The sequence below is a fragment of the Spermophilus citellus genome (assembly GCF_964194105.1).
Source record: "Spermophilus citellus genome assembly, chromosome: 10".
NCBI lineage: Eukaryota > Metazoa > Chordata > Mammalia > Rodentia > Sciuridae > Spermophilus > Spermophilus citellus.
The window spans coordinates 122,086,816-122,109,074 of record NC_138197.1 but is presented as its reverse complement, the minus strand read 5'-3'; the positions used below and the strand labels follow the sequence as shown (position 1 = coordinate 122,109,074).

The 22,259-nt window shown below is 38.9% G+C and overlaps 1 protein-coding gene across 1 annotated transcript in view; it reads right to left on the bottom strand.

Annotated features, from left to right (window-relative positions):
• Nucleotides 1-22,259, bottom strand: part of RFX4 (regulatory factor X4) — a 163,359-nt gene that overhangs the window by 51,620 nt on the left and 89,480 nt on the right. The window contains exons 6-8 of the mRNA XM_081311210.1: nt 19,644-19,857; nt 18,132-18,209; nt 11,860-12,023 (exon numbers count right to left, since the gene is read on the bottom strand). Coding sequence (XP_081167336.1) covers nt 11,860-12,023; nt 18,132-18,209; nt 19,644-19,857 — 456 coding nt within the window. The remainder of the gene's footprint in view (nt 1-11,859; nt 12,024-18,131; nt 18,210-19,643; nt 19,858-22,259) is intronic.

Here is a 22,259-nt window from a genome sequence, read left to right as displayed (position 1 = left end):
TAGCAACAACAAGGCCCAAACCCAGTGAACTTCGGAACAGACTGACTCCACTCCTTACAGTCAGAGCCTAGAAGAGGCATGCCCATTTCTAGGCACAGATACTATCAACCTCTGTGTCTACTCTCATAAACACTGTTCTGAAGTCAATCAAAAATGATAAGATACACACCAACATTGAGAAAAAGAACTTACTCTCAAGAGAAAGCAAGGAGAATAACCAGTCTGTTAAACGTGGAATTAAAATGGCGACTATTCATATGATTCATAGTAACACGAATCTCATGGAAAAGATGAAATGGTAAGTGTGAACCCATGAGGGATTTCCGCTGAATGCAGGGATTATACAAAAGAGCCAAAAGAAATGTTAAATATGAAAGTAAAAACAAAATATGGTGACAGAGATGAGCAATACTCAACAGTCCCTTTACACTGACATATCCAATTAAGGGAATCAGTGAATCTCCAGGCAGGTGGTTAAAAATCATTCAATTCAAAGTCAAAGAGAGAAATCAGTGAAAAAAGAAAAACAGAGCTTTCAAGAGTTGTGGGACCCTATCAAATGGTCTAATAGTCCTGTCTTTGAAATAACCAGAAGGAGAACATGATGAAATGTTTTAAAGCACAGGTCCAAGAAGCTCAGAAAAGTCTAAGCAGAATTCACAACAAAACACTTAGATACACCATTATAAAACAGCCAGAGAGAGAAGACAAAAACGATCTTGAGGGTGGCCAAGGATAAAAGGCACCTTTCACACAGAGAAACACAGAAAGAGGTACAAAGGACAAACGTGCAAGTCAAAAACCAATGGGATGAAATCTCTAAAATGTTGAAAATAACACACACACATTTGTCAATTCAGAATACTGTACACTGTGAGAGCATTTTTCAAAGATGAAAGAGAAGTCAGTTATTTTTCAGACAAACACTAAAATAATTCCTTACCACCAGACTTGCAATGTTATTAGAAGTGTTCAAGAAAATTCTGCAGGCAGAGGAATATGATATCACACAGCTAGTAATGTTTACCAAAGAAATGAAGTTCAAGACTCATTACAATGAAGATGGATATAAAAGATTGGCACCCATATCTTGAATCACTCTGAAAGATAACTACCTAAAGCAGAAGTAGTTACAATATTTTCTAAGTTTTTAGCATATATAGAAATGAAATGATAATAGCACAACAAATGCATGACAAAATGAGAATATACAGTTGTAAGATTCTTATACTACATGTGAGGCAATATAGTAGTATTCGAAGGTCTATTTAACTGAAGATATACAAGCCCTAAGCAACCATTAAATTTTTTTTTAAAAGTATAAGTAACAAAACTGAATAGACACTTCACAGAAGAAATACAATTGATCAACAAATATATAAAATAATGTTCAACATCTCTATCAATAGAGAAATGCAAATCAAAACTACACCAAAATTTTATCCCACTCCAATCAGAATGGCAATTATGAAGAATACAAGTAACAATAAATACTGGTGAGGAAGTGGGGAAAAGATACACTCATGCATTGCTGGTGGGACTGCAAATTGATACAACCACTCTGGAAAGCAGTATGGAGATTCCTCAGAAACCTTGGAGTGGAACCACCATTTGACCCAGCTATCCCACTCCTCAGTTTATACCCAACGAACTTAAAATCACCTTACTACATAAACAGTGACCCAGCCCTAACCATATTTATAGCAGTTCAATTCACAATAGCTAAACTATGGAACCAATCTAGATGCCCTTCAACAGATGAATGGATAAAGAAATTGTGGTTTATATACATAATGGAATATTACTCAGCCATAAAGAAGAATGAAATTATGGTATTTGCTGATAAATGGATGGAACTCGAGAATATTGTGCTAAGCGATATAAGCCAATACCAAAGAACTAAAGGCCAAATTTCTCTGATATGCAAATAATTCCTAATCCACGATAAGGAGGGGGCACTAGGGAAGAATAGAGGTACTTTGGATTTTACAAAGGAGGATGAAGGGAGGGTAGGGGGTATGTGCATAGGAATGATAGCAGAATGAAATGAACATCATCACCCTACATGCTTAGGTGTAATTCTATATCCTGTACAGCCAGATAATGAGAAGTTATACTCCACTCATGTATGATGTATCAAAATGTATTCTACTGTCATGTATAACTAATCAGATCGAATTTTTAAAAAGTATAAGTAACAAACCAACCATGGAGATAAACAGACTGATAAAACAGAATTAATCTTGGGCTGGGGTTGTGGCTCAGTGGTAGAGCACTCACCTAGTACAGGCGAGGCCCTGGGTTCGATCCTCAGCACCACATAAAAACAAATAAATAAAATAAATATATTGTATTCAACTACAACTAAAAAATAAATATTAAAAACAAAACAAAATTAACCCTAAACCAGACACAAAAAGAGGGGGAAAAAAAGAACAAAATCCAGTGAAGTTAACAGAAAACAATTAGCAAAATGGAAGACTCCATCCATATTATATTATGACACTAAATGTATAGGTCTAGATAGAGCAGCTAGAAAGGGAAGTTGTCAGATTGGATTTTTTTTAAAGGCAAGACCTCAGTCTATGCTGATTAAGAAATTTATTACAAATGTGAGAGACAGTGACAGAGGAATAGGGTGGGAAAAGATGTCATGCAAACACTAATTTTTTAAAAAAACTAGAGCATCTATGCTACAATCAAAGTGGACTTCTGTATAAGAACTATTGCCAGGGATAAAAACAGACATTACATTTATGAAAAGGAGTCCATTTGTCAAGAAGGCATTACATCCCAATTTGTATATATATAACAGTAAAGCTTCAAAATCAACTTCAGAATATACGATGCAAAAATGGATAGAAATGACAAATCCCAAAGTAAAGTTGGAGATGCATTCAACAGAACAAATGTATAGAAAGTCATTGAAAACAAAGAAAAACTAAACATTATCAATTAACTTGACTTAGTTGATAATTTATAGAACACTTCACCAAATAACAGCAGAGTATGCAGCCGTTTCAAGTATGCATGGAAAAAAATCAATATAGACCACATTTCTGGAGATAAAACAAGCTTCACTAAATATCAAAGTATTGATATATTACATATTATATATCAATAATAATATTGATATATTATATATTATATATATATGTAATCTAACCATAGGGAAATCAAACTACAACTCAATAACAGAAAGATACCTGAATAACTTCTAAATATTTAGAAATCGAACATTCACTTCTAAATAACACATAGGTCAAAGAAAAAGCCAAAGGGAAAGTAGAAAATATTTTTAACTGAATTAAATTGAAACTACAACATATCAAAACTTGTGGGATGTCTCTAAACAAAGACTAGAAGACAAATTACATCATTAGATGACTTTATAGAAAAGCAGAAAGATTTGTAATCAATAACATAAGCTTTCACTTAAAGACATTAAAAAAGAGGAGCAAAACAAATCCTAAATCAATTAAAAATACAACAAAATTGAAAATAGAAAGACTTTAAAAAACCAGAGAAACCAAAAGCTGTTTATTTTTTTCTCTGAGAACATCCGTATATAACATTGATAAATCTCTAGGCATACTGATCAAGAAAAAGGAAAGGAGGGCTGGGGTTGTGGCTCAGAGGTAGAACGCTCGCCTACCATGCATGAGGCACTGGGTTTGATTCTCAGCACCACATAAAAATAAAATAAAGATATTGCATCCACCTGTAACTAAAAGAATAAAGATTTTAAAAAAAGAAAAAGAAAAGGAGATATTAGGAATGAGAAAGGGGACAGACCCTACAGTTTTAAAAAGGATAATAAAGAAATAACAACTTTAAGCTCATAAATTTAAAATTCTAGGTGAAATTCTACACTGACGCTTCCAGAAAAAAAGAAGGGAATATTTTTCAGATCATTTCATGAAGCCCAGAAAATCAATCCACCCAAGTCAGAGAAAAGTATTACAAGAAAAGAAATCTGAAGATGAACAACTTTCATGAACTTAGATATAAAATACTCAATAATTTATTAGCAAAATTCAGATCTAGCAATGTATCATCTATAAATCATGACCAATTAGATTTATCCTGGGGAAGAAAGGCTGCTACAATATTTGAAAATAAAACATAGTAAAATCTGCCTCATTAGTAGGCTAAAGAAGAAAAACCATATGATGATCTTGAACCAAAAAAAAAAAAAAAAAGAACTAACAAAATTCAAAATCCTTTCATGATAAATTCTCAGCACACTAGGATTGGAAGGGAACTTTCTCGATGCGATAAAGGGCATCTGTAAACCCCTATACCTAGCATCATATTTTATAGTGAACGATGAATACTTTACCCTTAAAATCACAGAAAATGCAAAGATGTCTACTCTTGCCTAGAGGATCTAGCCATTGTAATAACACAAAGAAGAGAAAGGTTATACAGATTGTAAATCAAGAAACAAAATGGTCTTGCTGGGCATAGTGGTGCATATTTGTAATCCCAGTACCTTGGGGGGCTGAGGCAAGAGGATTATAAATGCAAAGCCAACCTCAGCAACTTACAGAGATCCTAAGCAACTTAATAAGACCTTGTCTTAAAATTAAAAATAAAAAGGGCAAGGGATGTTGCTCAGTGGTTAAGAACCCCTGGGTTTAATCCCTGACACTGAAAAACAAACAAAATGGTCTATAATCCTTCATTACACATTTATACTCAAAAAATTCCAAATAATCTACAAAAAGAGATATTAGAATAAGTAAATTTAATAAGATCTCATGACAGAATCAACACAAAAAAATACAGTTTCTGTAAACTAGCAATAAACAATTAGAAACTGAACTTTTAAAAAAGTATGATTTACAATAGCACCCAAAGCATGAACTACTTAGATACAAATTTATCAAAATATGAGCAAGATCTACATGCCAAAAAAACTATAAAACACCAATGAAGAAATAAAGAGGACTTAAATAATATGGAGGTATATTCCATGCTCATGGATTGGAAAATTCAATGTTAATAAGATGTCAATTATTTCAAAAATTTTCTACAGAATTCTCAATCAGAATCCCACAGGACTTCTCAAGATTCTACAAAATTAATATGCCAAAGCATAGGATCAATTTTGACAATGAGTAACAAAGTCTCACTACTTTAAGACTATAAAACTATAGTAATCAAGCCAATGTGGTATTGGTGAAAGGAGGAGCAAATAAACAAATGAAACAGAACTGAGAGTTCAGAAATGAACCCAGAAATATATGGCAAATTAATTCTCCACAAAGCTACAAATAAATTCAATAGAAAAAACTACTTAATAGAAAATAGAATTTTCTATTAACCTTAAAACAAAAGTACTCATAGACAAATGGTATTGATATATTTGGATCTTCATCTGCAAAAAAAACCAAAATTGAATCAAACCTTGACCCCTTACACTTCACATCATAGATAAAACTAAAAAATGAATCAAGATGGAAATAGTGGTGCATGCTTGTAACCCCATCTACTACTCAGCCTCGCTAAGGGGAGGGGATCAGCCTCGCTAAGGGGAGGGGAGTACTAGACCAGTCTGGGCCACATGATGAGGCCCTGTCTCAAAATAAAAACAAAAACCAAAAACTTCTAGGGAGAAAATTATTGTGACTTTTCTTGAAAAAGAGTTATTAGACAATGCTGAAAGTGAAATCAATAATTTTTTTTTTTTTTGTACCAGAGACTAAACTCAGGGAGGCAATTGACCACTGAGATACATCCCAGCCCTATTTAATATTTTAATTTACAGACAGGGTCTCACTGAGTTGCTTAGTGCCTCACTTTTGCTGAGGCTGCCTTTGAACTCATGAACCTCCTGCCTCAGTCTCCTGAGCTGCTGGGATTACAGGCATGTACCACTGTGCCTGGCTAAATTATTTTTGATATATAAAAATTCATTTAAAAGTTCTGTTTATCAAATGATAATAAAATAAAAAAATCAAAGATTAGGGGAAAATATTTTCATAACACATGTCTGCTAAAGAATTATATCGAGAATATATAAAGAACTGAATAAAACAAAACAACAACCCAATAACAAATAGGCAAAAGGTTTGAACAGATATTTCACCAAAAATAGATACATGGATGGCGAATAAGAATATAAAAAGCTGCTGGGCACGGTGGTGCACTTCTGTAATCCCAGTGGCTCAGGAGCCTGAGGCAGCAGGATCATGAGCTCAAAGGCAGCCTTAGCAAAAGCGAGGCACTAAGCAGCTCAGTGAGTCCCTGTCTCTAAATGAACTACAAAATAGGGCTGGGGATGTGGCTCAGTGGTCAAGTGCCCCTGAGTTCAGTCCCCAGTACCCACCCACCCCCCCAAAAAATAATGTGAAAAGCTGTTCGATATCCTTAGTCACTGAGATAATGCAAAATTAATCACAATCAGATGCTACACAACTTTTAGGATAGCCAAAACAAACAAAATCCCAATAACACCAAGCGCTGTTGAGGACATTGAGCAACAGGGACCACTAACATTGCTTTGGAAAACAGTGGCAAGTTCCAAGAATGTCAAATATATATTCATTACACACCTTGGCAAAGGAAATGAAAACTTTCACAAAAATCTGTATCATATTTTGATACTTGTATATTTAGAGTCTTGGAAAACTGGAATCAACTTAAATGCCCTTCAACTGGTGAATGGGAACACGGTAGTACATCCATGCTGTGGAATACTAGTGAGCCCTTAAAAAGAACAAATTGCTGACACACACAACACGGGCTATGCTAAGTGAAAGAAGTCAGACTCAAAGGCTACTGCATGACTCCATTTATACAAATTTTTGGAAAAGGCAAAACTATAGAGACAGAAAGTTGAAGAGTGATTACTAGAGGCTGGCAGTGGGGAGAGGGATGGATTAAAGAAAATGAGGGATTTTTTTTAAAGTGAAGGAATTATTTTTATTTTGATCATATAGAGTAAAAGTAGTGACAAATGGTAATGAATGTATACTCTAATAGACCTGAATTTAAAAATTCAAGTTAAATGAACAACAATTATAGGAGGCATATAGTAAAACTGGTTGACACATGTTCATAAGTCTTACCTTTCAGAGTACATGACAGATCTAAGACAAAAGACATTGATACAGCAGAATAACTTAGTGACAATAAAATTGATCCAAAATGTGGCAAAAAAGTAAGTTGTTAAATCTTATTGATGTTGGATGTGGGTGCACATTAAACTCTTCTTTTCTGCATGTTTTTTATTTATTTATTTATTTATTTTTAGTTCTCAGCCGACACAACATCTTTGTTGGTATGTGGTGCTGAGGATCGAACCCGGGCCGCACACATGCCAGGCAAGCGCGCTACCGCACGAACCACATCCCCAGCCCCATGCATGTTTTAAATATATATTGCAAAATAGAAAATAAAATCATTAACCAAGGAGAAAAAATAATATTGATCCAAATAATATATTTGTAAAATTTTGTACCTTAGAAACTTGAATTTCTGGGCCTGGGGTTATAGACTGCTTGCCTAGCATGTGTCCTGGGTTCAATCCCCAGCACCACAGGAAAAGAAAAGAAAAAGAAAAAGCTAAGTTTCTTCTTCTTAAGTATCAGTGGAACACTCACTAAATCCAGTCATATATTAGACAATTAAAAAAATCTAAATAAAGTCCCAAGAAGAAATAGTTTGGGCAATTGTCTCTAATTAAAAAGTAATAAAAAAGATAATTATGAATCATATAACCAGAAAACAATAGCCCTCGGCATTTTGATATTTTAGAATACCCTTTTAAATTCTTGATAAAAACATGAGATTTTAAAGTGCCTAGAAAATAGTAATATTAAAATATTACACACCAAAACCTAGGAGCTATAACTAAGATAGTGCTCAAAGAAAGATCTAAGCCTGAAATACTCATTAATAATCAGGAATAAAAGAAAATAAACAAATCTAATATCTATTTTTGGGTTAGTTCTGTTGTTTTTTTACAAAATCCAAGCACCAAACACATAGGTGGAACTCAATAAATATTTGTTGAATAAATGAATAACAGAGTGAACTTAAGGAAAGTAAAAGGAATAAGTTAATAAAATAAAGGAGAAATTAATATATGAGAAAACAGAAAAAAATAGAACCAATAAAATACCTAGAGTTTATTTCTTGACAAAAACTTACACAAATAACAAAGAAAAGGCAGAAGGTACAACTTCAGAAACTAAAAGAAAACATAATAAAGCAGAAAGTCAATCAGCATACAAATACAAGCCCATTTGGTTCAATGATAAGCAAATAAATTTAAACATCTGGAAAAAAATGGAAAATTTTCTAGGAAAATTTGCCAAAACCTAGAGAAGATAGAAAATCTAAACTGACCAGTTTCCAAAGAAAAGGAAGAAAAAAGTTAAAGATCTGCCACCATAAAACATCAGGCATAGATGCTTTCAAAGGAGAATTAATTCAATATATTCTTCAAGTGCAAATAATTACAACACTTTGTAAACTGTTTAGAACTTAGGAAAAAAAACAGGGAAGCTTATGATTCCTTTTATGAAATAAGTGTAACATTTATAGCAACATCTGACAAAGATTAAATACCCAACAAAAACTGCAAATCAATCTCACCTAGGTCTTTTGAGGAATAAGACCCAAATAAAACATTAGCAAATAAAATCCTGCAGTGCCTCTTAAAAACAATAAAATGCTCTGACTAAGTAGGTCTGTTTTGTAGGAATGCAAGAATGGTTTCATATTGAGAAATGGACAGTATGATCATCTCTGTAGATGATGAGAAAGCATTGGATAATAGATAACAACTGTCCTTCATAGAAATTTTTAATGAATTAAAATGCTAATTTTTTAAAGTGCTAAAATTTGTCAATTGTCAAATCAACTTTGTGCTGAGTGGAGAAATACTAGATGTACTGTCATTGAAGTCAAGGACTTCAACATGTTCTTGAGGTAGAAGCCAACATAATTAGACAAGGGAAATAAATAAGGGGTATAAAAATTAGAAAGACAGATATAAAATTGTCTTTATTTGTAGATAATATGATTTGAAACCTGAAAAATCCAAGAGAATTTTTTTAAAAGGTATGCAATGGTAAGATAATTAAATTTAGTTTGGTTAGGCCAAATATACAGCTATCAAAAGCTTTCACATATAAATATATTTTAGGGGCTGGGGATGTGGCTCAAGCGGTAACGCGCTGGCCTGGCATGCGTGCGGCCCGGGTTCGATCCTCAGCACCACATACCAACAAAGATGTTGTGTCCGCCGAAAACTAAAAAAAATAAATATTAAAATTCTCTAAAAAAAATAAATAAATATATTTTAAAAATATGTAAAAAACCACTAGTCACACAAGACATGAAGGAAAAGATTGTAATAACAATAGTACCAATGCCAGACACTCTGGCACATGCCTATGATCTCCGTGATTCAGGAAGCTGAGGCAAGAGGATTCCAAGTTCCAGGCCAGCGTGGGCAGCTTGGCAAGGCCCTGTCTCAAGATAAAATAGAATAAAAAGGGATAGGTATATAGTTCAGTGGTAGAGTGTCCCTGGGTTCAATCTCCAGTATTGGAAAAAAGAAAAAGCAACAAAAAGATGGCATAGCTAAGAATAAATCTGTTCGGAAATATATGATATTTATATGAAAAATATTTACGACATTCCTGAGGGCCACAAAAGGAGGCCACAATAAATGGAAAAGTAAACTGTGACTAAGTTATAAGTTTTCAGTTTCACAAAGCTAAAAATCTCCCTAAACTGATTTACACATGTAGTACAATCTCCTGTGTGCATACACAGTGTGTATGTGCATATTGTATGTATGTAAACAAGTGGTGTATAGTTAAATCAATAAGCCAACGCTAAAACAGCTCGTACTGAAAATAAAATGTGACAGTATCAGGAAAATTCTCAAAAAAGAAAGTAAGATGAGGAGCTAGCCCTATTAGATTTAGAATATGTTTTTAAAAGTACAGAAATTAAAACAAGTGATCCTGGAACATGGATAGAAATATCAGTAATATAGGATAAGAGGTTTAGAAATAGCCCCAAGTACATACAAAATTTACTATATGACAAAGGAAGCATCTCAAGTAAAGAAAAAAATCTGAATATTAATGGATGGTTTGGGGACAAGAGAGCTACAGAAAAAATGTGAACTTGGATTTCATATCTTATACCAGGATGCATTCTAAATTGAGCAAAAAAATGAAAAATAAAACATTAAACCATAGAAGGATTGAGACAGGCCATGGAGAAATTATTTCACAAATGGAGCAGGAAAGACTTTTTAAACTATGACACAAAATCCAGATACTATAAAAACAACCCATAAACTCAAAATAATATAAACATAAATATATTTTTTCATATGGCATAAGGTGGGAATATTTGGGATTCTTTATCACATATAAGTGGTTAACATCCATAATAAATAAAGAGTTCCTAAATCAATATGAAAAAAAACATCTGTCACAAAACAGGAAGTAGATAAGACCAGCGTTCACAGGAAAGAGAATATAAATAGCTCATAGATAAGAAGAGATACTCAAGAGAAATGAAAATCAAAACTTCACTAAGGAAAGTATCAGTCACATGCCCTTTGAACCAGGAACTTGTCCCTCTAGGAATTTATTCTGCATATATACCCCACGCAGAGAAATGAATAATGGTTCCCAAATATATGTCCACCCAGAACTAGTGAAGGTGAACTTATTTGGAAAAGGCCTTTGCAGATGCAATTTATTTAAAGCTTTCCAGTTGATATCAGTCCAGATTAACCCATTGGGCCCTAAATCCAGTGACAAGTGTCCTTATCAGAGACAAAATGAATAGAATACATTTATGTTGTTTTAAACCACCCAGATTGAGGTACTTTATTACAGCATCCACTGGAAATAAAAACACTCCACTGAGAAAAGAAGGTATGTACAATGTCATTCCTCACAACATTGCCTGTGGTAGTAAGAGACTGGAAACATCTAGAGAACCAATTAAATTCAATATGGCAAAGCATCTACAGTTGCAGAAAAGAAAAAAAAGCACTTTATAAACTGATGTGGAATAATTCTCTCTGAAACAGTCCCAACAAGAAACAGATGCCCCTCAAAATGGGAGGACTTATTTTCAAGAGACAAGTCTTAGAGGTGTGGACAGGTATAGGGGGACTCTTACAACCTGGAGCAAGGAGCAGCTGGGTTCTCACCAACCCCTGGGTCCAAAGGATGACTTGGAAGAGAGACTGCCTGAAAGGGAGTAAAGTTCTGGGGAAGGACATGGCCAGCAGAGGCAACCTCACAGGGAGAGGGCCAAAGAATTTCCTGACTTCTTTGTCCTTCCCTCCCTGGGAGGAGCCCATGGGGCAGTCCAAGTGGTCAGCACCCCAGGCAGAGGGCAGCATGGAGTGTGATGGATAATGAATCTATGGGGCCCTTGTAAGCTGTCCAGCATATTTTCCAAGCTGAGGTTATTTTGTTTTATAACAAGGCACACAACAGTCTGTGCAGTGTTACCAAAGAAGAAAAATATAGTATGCGTTGGTTACATGAGCATAGCAGGTTAGGATGGATCCCCCAAGATGATGATTGGCTTTGATGCTCTAGGGAGTGATGGGGTTGTCTGGGAACAGGAGGAGGCAGGGGAGAGACTTTTCACTGTATGCCATACTCTTACCTTTGGAATTCTGAACCACACAAATGGTTCAAATATAAACATTATGTTCAAAAATATGAACTTTAATTTTTAAAAGTTCAGTGTTAATGATCTTGCCAGAGGACAGTACATGATTTTAATCAATAAAAGAGAAGCAGGAGTAATCAGTACCAGGGATCCTCCACAAGGGGAGATGAGAACACGCGTGCCCACCTGTCGGGTAACGCCTGCAGCACAGTGGGCATCAGCACCCCGGAGATAGCTTTGTAGAGGATGGAGTCGCACACGCCGACGATGTTCACCACCGTGGAGGAGCCCAGCACGGGCAGCATGTGGGGTGGCATTCCTTGCCAAAAGTGCAGAAGGAAACTTTGAACCTGTATCAACCCACAGAGAAAACCATGAGTTTAGATGGGGCTGTCTGGGAGAGCCCTGGGACTCTGCCAAGGCAGCCCAGACTGCAGCTCTGTCATCTACCTCCCCTGCAGCAGCCTGGTGTGATGTAGGCAGCCCTCCCACCCCAGGCCATCCCTGCGCATGTGTGTGGCATCTGTGCTAGTGGACAGACAGCCTGAGGTCTCCTCTGCCCGGAAGAGGGAAGCACATTAACCCACTGGCCCTCTGGCCCTTGTAATGCTTTTCAATGTCTGAGAAGTGTTTAAGGAAGGGAGGGTGGGGTATTGGTTTTAAAAAGGTCACATCATGAGTACTCCTTATTCTTGAGACCACTGCTTCAGGGGTTCCTGGTGTTCTGGAGAGGGGGGAGGGAAAGATGTGGGAGTTGCAGGTACCGGGAGTGTAGCCAAAGGGAAGAGAGTAAGGGCCACATGCACAATTCAAATCCATGCGCCCAAAACAAGGTCAAGTGCAGGGACTTCTCACATCCCATATCTTCCTTTTCCCAAAGAGCCCAGCCAGTTGATGCCCAGATGGAATGGCAGGTGGTGACATCTGGGCAGAAAGCTACATGGGCCATGAAGCATGCTGATCAGCTTTTTCACGTTATTCCCCAGACCATTAGCACTGAGCAGGAATACAGCAGGCACTCAAAATGGAATTCTGATTATTGTGACCATAGCAGGAGTTCAAGCCTTGTGTTGGTGGACAGATGGTGGAGGGAATGTCCAAAGCGAGAACCCCTTGGTGCTCCCCACCAACATCTTTCAACATGTGAGCTCAGAACAGGACAGAATAGGGGGTCAGGAGTTGAGACAAGGTAAGGGAAGTGGAGGGAAATGGACCATAGTGAACTCATGTATGTAACAAATACCCCCAAAATATCCAGGATTTAGTTGACATTGAGGAGCAGTCCATCCTGAAGTTGGGGAACAAAGAATTCTGAATTTTTAAAATTCGAATGGTCCCAACTTGGTTTCTGGACCACGATGTATCCTTTTTCCCCCTCAGATGGACAGTCTTGAGCCCCACGTGTAGCATTTTACATGTTCCTGTTTCCCCAAACCAATCCTGATCAATGTGGGAGCTACTTCAGTACTTTGGGGCTGGTGTTCTTGCCACCAGCCTTCCTTCCTGAGTGCCTCCTCTGTGCCAGGTGTTCTGCATAGCTCCTCTCCTGTAACATGGTGATACTATAGCTGAGAAGCTCTACTCCCACACCCAGAGTCACTAAGCCTCTGCCTCGGTCCTTCCACCAATTGGTCTCCTGGATGATTTGTTGTTTTTTGTGGTAACTGGGCTTATACTCCATTTCTAAGGCCATGTCTCTCCCTGGGCTGCTGTCCACTTCCCAGACTTTTATCCTGGAATCCTACAACATCCTTTTGGCCTCTTCTAGGAGGAGGGTCTGGCTTTCTTCTCACCAGGGAGAGGGGGACTCTGCTTGACTCCAGCCCAGGGTTCTGAGCAGGGCCTCCTGTGGACAGACTTTCCCGCTACCCACAGCCTGTCGGAACTTCCCAGTATAAGCTCTGGATAAGGAGCTGGGGGAAAGGAAAGACCCCTCTGACTTCCTGGGAGAAAATGCTCATTTCCAAAAGCATGACCAAAGCAATGAATGAAGTCAGATGTTCAAGTTGTAAGCCTTAAGTTATAGCCTGATTTATTCCATGACAATTAAAATATTGCCAAGTTTTCAGCCAGATAGAAAACGAAAACAAAATCTGGATGAGCACAGAATGACTTACAGGGTTCTAATCCTGGCTCCACTAACAACTAGGGGTATAATATCCCTAAGCATCAGTTTCCTTATCTGTGAAATGAGGACACTAGTGGTTTTACTACATAGGTTTGGCAAAGATTCATATAAAGTACTTATTACCGGCTTGATACAGCATAGGTGTTTAGTAAAGGTTAGTTGCTATTATTGTTGTTGTTTATATTAACACAACCAAGCCCAAGAAATCAGTGTACACTTGCCCAAGTGTTCAGGGTACCCCTGCCTTCAGTCTCTGAGTGTCACCAAGCCAGGATTTCCCATGGTGGCTTTGCTCACCTCTCAAGGTTCTTATTCTCTTATTTGAGATATCTGATGGCTGACCATTGGCCCAGCCTGGGGCTGAAGATGGCCACCATCTTGGACAAGGTGCTCACCCTCCAGAGGACCCTCCTCTGTCCTGCTCCCAGCTCATGCCTGTTCCTCCCACTCTGATAAGAAGCTCTGTTCGGTTGATCCCTAAGAGTTATAGATTCTAAATGCATCTGCCTTACTTGGCTCCCCTTGCAATGTAGCCCTATCTATCTATATCTCTATATCCGTCTCCATATATGCAGTCAGTTTCTAGCAAAGAGTCTGGAAAAGATCATCTGTTGTGTAGAGTAAAACAAATCTGTGGGAAACCCGTGTCTTTAGCAGGCATCTGTCTGTTTCAAACTGGTTCAGACTACATGAGGAGTCCTGATTACTCCCCAGTTTCCTGATGGTTTTGTAGAAAGGCTGTCATCCCACGGAGACCCCCCTCCCTATCTGATTCAGGCCACTTATTATTGTTCTGGTTCCTCTGGGTGAGAAGGAACAGGAAGGAGGAGAAAGAGTATAAAGCTCAAGAGCTGAGACCTGGAGGTAAGGCATGACATGGACAGACACAGTGTCTTCTTCAGGAGAGGGAGAGGACCTGACCTCCTGGAGACTGGAGAGCAAGGGGAGGGACAGGCAAGAATCGAGGCTTATGGCTTCAGCAGCTGGTGGAGGGTGGTGAGGATCTAAAATTTGGGAAAAACAGATTTGGGGCAGGAAATTAAGAGCTCAAATTTGGCCGTGTGCATTTAAGTTCATTATCTGTGCCCAGGACTAAATATATGGGAGATAGCAGCTTTTCTAATGTGGAGAAAATGATCATTAGGAAATAAGTTACATAAAATGCCTGGCATTGTAGGCATTGAACGCATGGAAGCGTATGTCTAATAAGACAGCAGGAAGAATTCTGATAGCTTCTCCATATTCCTTGCAAGCACTATTAGTAAAAGGGAATGATTGAAAAAGATTATTTAATGTAAAATTTCTGGGTTATCTGTTTCAAGCTCCTAAATTCTCAGCTCTTTTTCTCTTCATCCAAAAAAGTATCAGGAGATTTTCTTAAGAATACCTAAGCAAATTTTCTATTTCTTTTCCAGGTCCATGTTTAGTTTATTGCTTACACATTGGCTGCTTGCAGAGACACATCTGAAGGCTGGTAACTGGGGCACTTAGTGGCCACAGGATTGAAAAGATCTCATGAAAGTAATAACCACCCTAAATACCTACCATTTATTATGTTCTGGCACAAAATCAGACTCTTACATACAATTTCATATATATCCCATGTATTTTACTATGAGGTAGGTATAATTATTATCTCCATTTTTTCAACAAAAGACGTTGAGACTCAGGGTAATTACTTTGCTCATGGCCACAGGCTAATAAACAAATGGTGGATTTGAGTGGTGGGCTCAACACAGTGCTGTGGAATGTTACAGCTCGCTGTGCAATACTGTCTGGAGAAGACTTTACAGGGAGTCCCCTTCATACAAATTTATGTTCTTTGTACTTTGACAATGTTACAAGTCAGTGGCATTTTTATATCCATCTTTTATATCCACTCGCCCACCCACCCATCCATCCACCAATCTACTCCCTCAGGCACCCCAAAAAATATGTCCTGAGAGTGTGCCTGGCCATCAATGAAGGAAAACAGGCAAGTTTTGTGCCCTCGGGGCTTATGATGTAGTAGTAGAAGCAAACAATAAGCAAGCAAACATAAGCAAGCAAACAAATAAGACAATTTAGGATTGTAGTACTAAGTTGTAATCTTGATCAATATTAAAGATTTTGAAGATTCAAACAAAAATAAGGCCAAGGTGTGCCAGAGGCACCCAGAGTCCATTTGCCACTGACTTTTCTACATTGAAGGAGAAAGTCGTGCTCCTCAAAGGTAAAGTAACCCCCTCCTCCTCCACTTTTGTGGTTGGGTACAATGTATCATGTCTTGATCAGCAAATATCCCTGCCAGGGGAGCGGAATGGACTTCAGACTAAAGGTTTCAGGTGACAAAGGGTGAGTCTCTCAATTTTGGGGGGTTGCATCTAATAAGCATTTCTATGACCGTTCACAGTTAATAAAGAGTTTTTAACTGGTCATGCTATTTTTATCTTCATTTCTAAGACGAGGAACTGAGGCTTTTAAGGCAGAGCCAGGTTTTTTAGCCAAGCCTGGGACTCCGAGTGTGGTGCTTTTCCTGTAAGGCCACTCAGCTGGAGCACTCACTGCATGTCCTGCATCCTGACAGCTAGCTTGCATGCCTTGATGCTCTCTAGGCTGTGTCTCGCACATCTCTCTAATGCTGTGTGTAGCGATACTGGGTGCTCAGTAAGGGTTGGAATTTAGGGGAATGGAAGTGAAATGAGATGCTGAGCATGAGTTTGCGTTAAATAAAGCTGCGTGGGAACATGAGAGAGGACTGTCACTAATTTTGTTGTTTTCGAGGGACAGCTATCCATTACAGGTTGGAGTCCTTTTTCCATATTGTATAAACTGCTGCCCAGGGATGAGTCACCCTGCTTCCCATCCCCAGGTGTGTCAAGATGGGATCATGGGACCAGCTCTTGCCAATCACACAACAGTAATGGTAATGTGTTTTGTTTTTGAGTTGATAATGGGGTATACCTTTCCCATAGTTTTTTTCCCTCTCTCATCAGCTGAATAATAGAACTCCAAGGCTCTGGGATGGGCTATAGCCATAAGATGGAAGAAACCTTGGTTCCTAAGCCACCCCCAGAAAACAGCCTTACAACTGAGATCATCCACATTGGATTTGACATGAGGAACAAATTTCCAATCAGTTCAGATTGTTGTACAGCAAAGCATTGTCTTAACCAATCATGATTCATCATTTGCCCAGATCTCAGTGATCTGTGGAACATAAGACATAGCCAAACCACAGTTTAAGAGAAAGCAGCCATTTTTCTTTCTTAAAAAAATTCCACCAAAATGGTCGCTCAAGTAATTTGGAGATTTCAAAGGACATTTTAGGAATCGAGCCAAGAGGAGGAAGATGAGTACTTCTCTACCAACAAACACTTCTGTTTTCCGGAGCTGTGTCTCTGAGTCGGGTAACAGTGAGTATGAGTGCTCAATAAACACCTGCTACCTTGAGGCACAACTGTGGAAAGGCTGGAAAATACAGGCAAAGAGCCTGTATACCTTACACCATCTTCACACCCCTCCTCCATAGGACTCCCCATCCCACAAAACACAAAAGGAATCTCCAACGTATTTTCTACCAATAATTTTTACAGCTCTTTTCACGCCTACATTATCTTCCCTCAAATTAAATGTTCGTATCCAATTCTAGGGTTATGTTATTGCTCTTTTTGCCTGAAATGTATTTCTTTAAACAGCAAGGGCTCCAGCTAAGAGGGTAAAAATTGTGGTTTCCTGCCATCCCTCTGGAAGGCTTTTGGAGATGGCTTTTTAGGCAATAGGATTTTATTGTTGATGTGGTTATATAACAGGTGCCTCAATCTTTCCACTTCCTCCTCTCTATTTTTTATTTTATTGTAAAAATGAAATGGACTGCTTACATTGTTTGTGTTTAAAGATGGCCCTATAGGCAGGATTTGATGGGAATGTGGATCAGACCTTTAGAGGTAACCAGCAACTAAAATGTAGATGGCCAGCAAAGTAGATGGCCTCAGGAAAAGGCTAAATCCAAAATATAAGAACTTTTTTCTTATTTTTCCGAATCTGTAATTCTGGGTATACTGAGATTCAGGCAAAATGGTCTTCCCAGTGTGCCAATATGGCAGGACATGGTTCACTAGTTAAATCAAGGAAAACCCATGTCACCTGCTATGCACATATAAGCTCTGTAAAATGGGAATAACAATAGCATCTGCTTTGTAGGGTCCCTGTGAGGACTAGGGGAGCCAATGGGAGTCAAATGCTTCTAGACACCAGGCCCAGCATCTGGCAGAAGCTCATGAAGTAGGAGCTAGTGTCAAGTATAATATTTTAATACAGAGTATTCACAGCTCAACACTTGTTGACCTACCTCATCAAAGTTGGCTCTTATTACAGTGTCCAGTATTCTCTGACAGTGTGTTCTGTACATCATAATAAAGGTAGAAACCTGCGGGGCGGGTGGAGGATCAACAACAAAGGCAGACATTAATACACATCGTGGCTGCCCTTGGAATTTCAGGGTTTAAGTCATTCATTCCCTATTGGAGGGACTGATTTCCCTAGGTGGTGTGCTCAGGCCCCAACCCCCTGCTCTGGGCTCACATGGCACTGAAGTGTGCATCTCTATCAGGGCATCACCCCGAGATACAGAAAGCCCTGGTTCCTCTCGCTGCCCCCATTGTCCACCCTGAGTCTGCAGGCTCTAGGAAAATAAAAATGGCATGTTACCCATGCTCCTGGACCCAGGGCCTAGCACAGTGTCCAGCACATAGAACTCAGTGGGGCTTGTTGAACCAAATTCTCCTCATTGGATAAATTACTGAAAAACTAAAACCCAATGTGTATTTATAAGAAGTACTTTTGCTAAAATCACCATAAGACATTTGGAAATTCTTTTGAAATCTACTCGGTAAAAAACAAAACAACAACAACAACAACAACAACAATCATCTCCCCTTCCATTCATTCAGGGACCTTACCATGGTGCAATTAGTTTGTTGACCAAAAAAACAAATTTGACAAAAAAATATTTATCTAGTTCTTAGATTTAAAAAGTCCTTTTATAGATATGTTCTTTTTCTTCATTTAATAATATAGACATGCATTTTATATAAATTAAATTTGCTTAAGCAGGCATCTATCTTCTTGCTAGACTATAAGCTTCTTGGAAACAGAACTTGGGTCCCTTCCTCCACTGCATCTCTGCTCCTGGAGTGACCTGTAGGCTTAGTAGAAGCTAGATGCATGTTGGGGTCCTGGCATGTTAGAGACATGGTGCTCCCAGAAAACCTCCCCAGGCTAGTTTCTCTAGTTGCTGGCCCCCAAATACCCTGTGATCAGAACTTTCTGATTTACTCTATCCATAAAATCTTTATTGTCTATAAGCTTTTACCAAATCCCCCACAGCACATGGGAAAAGGAGCTTGATTCTGTGGAAAAGCAATCCACAGGAGAGGGCTTTTCCCTTGTGAAATGAGATAGCATAATGTTTTGGGACAGTTGTGTAGGAGGGTGGATAGGTAGATGATAGAGTTGAGAAGATGAGAGAGACGTGGAGATAGAGGATGAGAAAGGTAGGTAGTAGATAGGTCAGAGTAAACTTTAAAATTTTAGAATGGTTTTGGATTTACAGAAAAGTTGTAAAAATAATATGGGGAGTTCCCACAGACCTCACACCCAGTTGTCCTTATTGTACATGACTCTGTACACTTGTCCCAACTAAGAAACCAGTACTGATACATTATTACTAACAAAATTGCTATGTTATTTAAAGTCACTGTTTTGCAATGTAAGTGTGTGTGTGTGTGTGTGTGTGTGTGTGTGTGTGTGTGTGAAGAGAGAGAGAGCCACCCACTCCGGCTACCCCTTCAGGTGTGGTTACCTTCTCCTCAGGCAGGCTGGCTGGCAGATTTAGATCTTTGACATTTGGAAACTCTGGCAGCAACGTTCCAAGTTTGGACCGGGGTGAATATGCCACTGTCTGTTTGCTCACTTCTTTCTTGCCCGTCTCGCTCACCCAGGCGGCTCCTTTCTTGGAATACATCACATCATAATATTGGGAGCTTTCTTTCACCGCAATGCCGTAGTAATGGTACCTGGGCCACAAAGAGACAGAGGGGGGCCCACATGCACTATAATTAGCTGGGGTTTTCTGAACCGGTGCTGGTGGTGGGGTTCACCCAAGGCCAAGGTGGCTGGGTACGTCCTCCCCAGGGCTGGAAGTGTTAACTCTCCTATAAGGCTTGATATCTCTTGAAAACTAGAATTAAACCAAAGTTCCATGTTGCCAGCCATCAATCAGGCAGGTAAAAATAACCAAAATTGCCTCCTACAGAAAATGTTAAGTCAAATACTTTGCAAAGCAGAGTGGGGATGAAATTTTTCCATTTGTACTTGATCTCTTACATCTACTGCATGTGATTCCAGGGGCACAGCCCTTGATGTCCCCCTCTGTGGGGACCCAAATGGCAGGATGTGTTTATGACTGCTAACTGCATTCCAACGAAAATTCATCTGGCCTATGATTGTGTTAATAAAAAAAAATGACAGTCTCACAGAACTGTATTTTTAAAAAAGATAAATCCCATGCTTCAGTTGACATCGAATGTCGAAAAAAGACCAGAACTTTTTATTAACTCAAAATGAGCTTAATAATAGTCATGTTTTCCATCAAAACCAATAAAGGTTGGCAGCTATGCTTTGTTTGGATGTCAGAGTACCTGCTACTACTGGACACTTTGCAAAGTGCTTTACATACATTGATTTGTAAATAACCCTATGAAATGAGGACTATTATTGTTTTTCTAAAGACGAGACAATGCAATTTGCTCAGGGACCTAGAGCCATTTGGGACAAGAACATGTTCTTTACTACAGGTCTGTTTGACTACAAAGTCATTATATTACATTAGCAGAAACAGCACAGTGATATTTTAAACTTTGAGATGTGTCAGGATCTCTTAGGGAGATTAGCAAAAATTGAAATTTTTAGACTCCCTTCCTGGGACCTACTGATTTGGAACATCTGTGAACAGGGCCCAAGAATCAGCACTGTAACAAGCACCACCAGTGACCCTGAAGCATATCAGGGTCATCTCTGGTACTAAGGGCTCAATTTACTTAATCTTACTAAGTCCCCAGAAGACTGGAACCAATTATTACCCTACTTTACAGACAAGGCAACTAAGGTCCAGAGAACTTAAGTCCCAACCCCAAGGTCCCCCAGTGAATTAGTAGTCATAGAGGCAGGATTTGAACCTCTATAAAGTGCTTTTAACCACTAAACCAGGGATCCTCAAACTTGACTAACAGTAAGACTCCTGCCCCTCCGGCCCCCAAGATTCCAGGTTAATAAGTCTGGATTTTCACAGTCCCGGGCTACACCAGCCTGAGGCCCTCAGAGACCTTGCTTTCAGAAACACTGCACAACATATTCACTACTTTTCTCTACCCATGGATATGTGGTGACAGTTACAAGATAGATAGTGAACCGAGAGGCACTTGGATAAACCAGAAAGGTTCTCACAGGGAGGGAGGAGCTGAACACAGAACCTTCCCTTCCCGACCCCATTACTTCTAGTACCATTCTGTGATGTTTCTGCTGAGTGGGCACCTCGCCTCTATCTGAACGCCTCCTGGGACGAAGAACTCGGGCCCTCCAAAGGCGGCCCAGTTCATCTTAAGCCGATATAGCTATCAGAAAGTTCTTTGTGTTGAGCTGATATCTGCCGTCTGTGCCTTCTACTGCCCAACTGTCACGTAACTGCCTTTCCATCAGAGGCACTCCTTGGGGGAAGGGCTGGTTCCGGTGGCTCCGGAATCACCCTTCCGTGGGAAGGCAGTTAGGGCAAGCCTCCCTCACTTAAAGAAGTTCCCCTTTATAACTTAGGATCATCTGTGTCTATCTCTGTGTCTGTATTTATCTATACACATAGTTATCGTATGTCTAGACCAGACCACTTCTTGATTAGTCAGCAGGTATGTTGCTAAACTTGGCAACCACAATAAAGCTCTTGGTCCCTTCTCAGCTTTTCTATTTTGATTCTGGAGGGCACATCAACACTCCTCACTGGCCACCCCCCACATTTCTTGGGTCAAGGTGGATTTGCTGGGGGAGAGCTTTTCATTGACTTTCCAGAGGCTGCCAGGGTGGAGGTAGACCTGGGAGGATCCTTCTGGAGAGGATACAATACGCTTGAATATACCAATTTTATGAGGAGGATGTTGCTCCATTGCCAACCCATAGATTAAAGAAAAAGAAAACAAAAACGTGTTCTTATATGAAAACAGAAAGGAACTTTCTCCAAGTTTATGCAGGATGGGAAAACTTCCTGTTCTTTTTGACCATCTTCTCTCTGACTTTACTATCTATCTTTACTATTTCTACTCTTCTTGGAAATGGGCGACAATGTATTATTGGAGTCAGTGACTCTTTAAAGACCCTAAGTTGGACAAAAATCACTTATTTTCATTCATTCGACACCCACCCCTCCATCCAT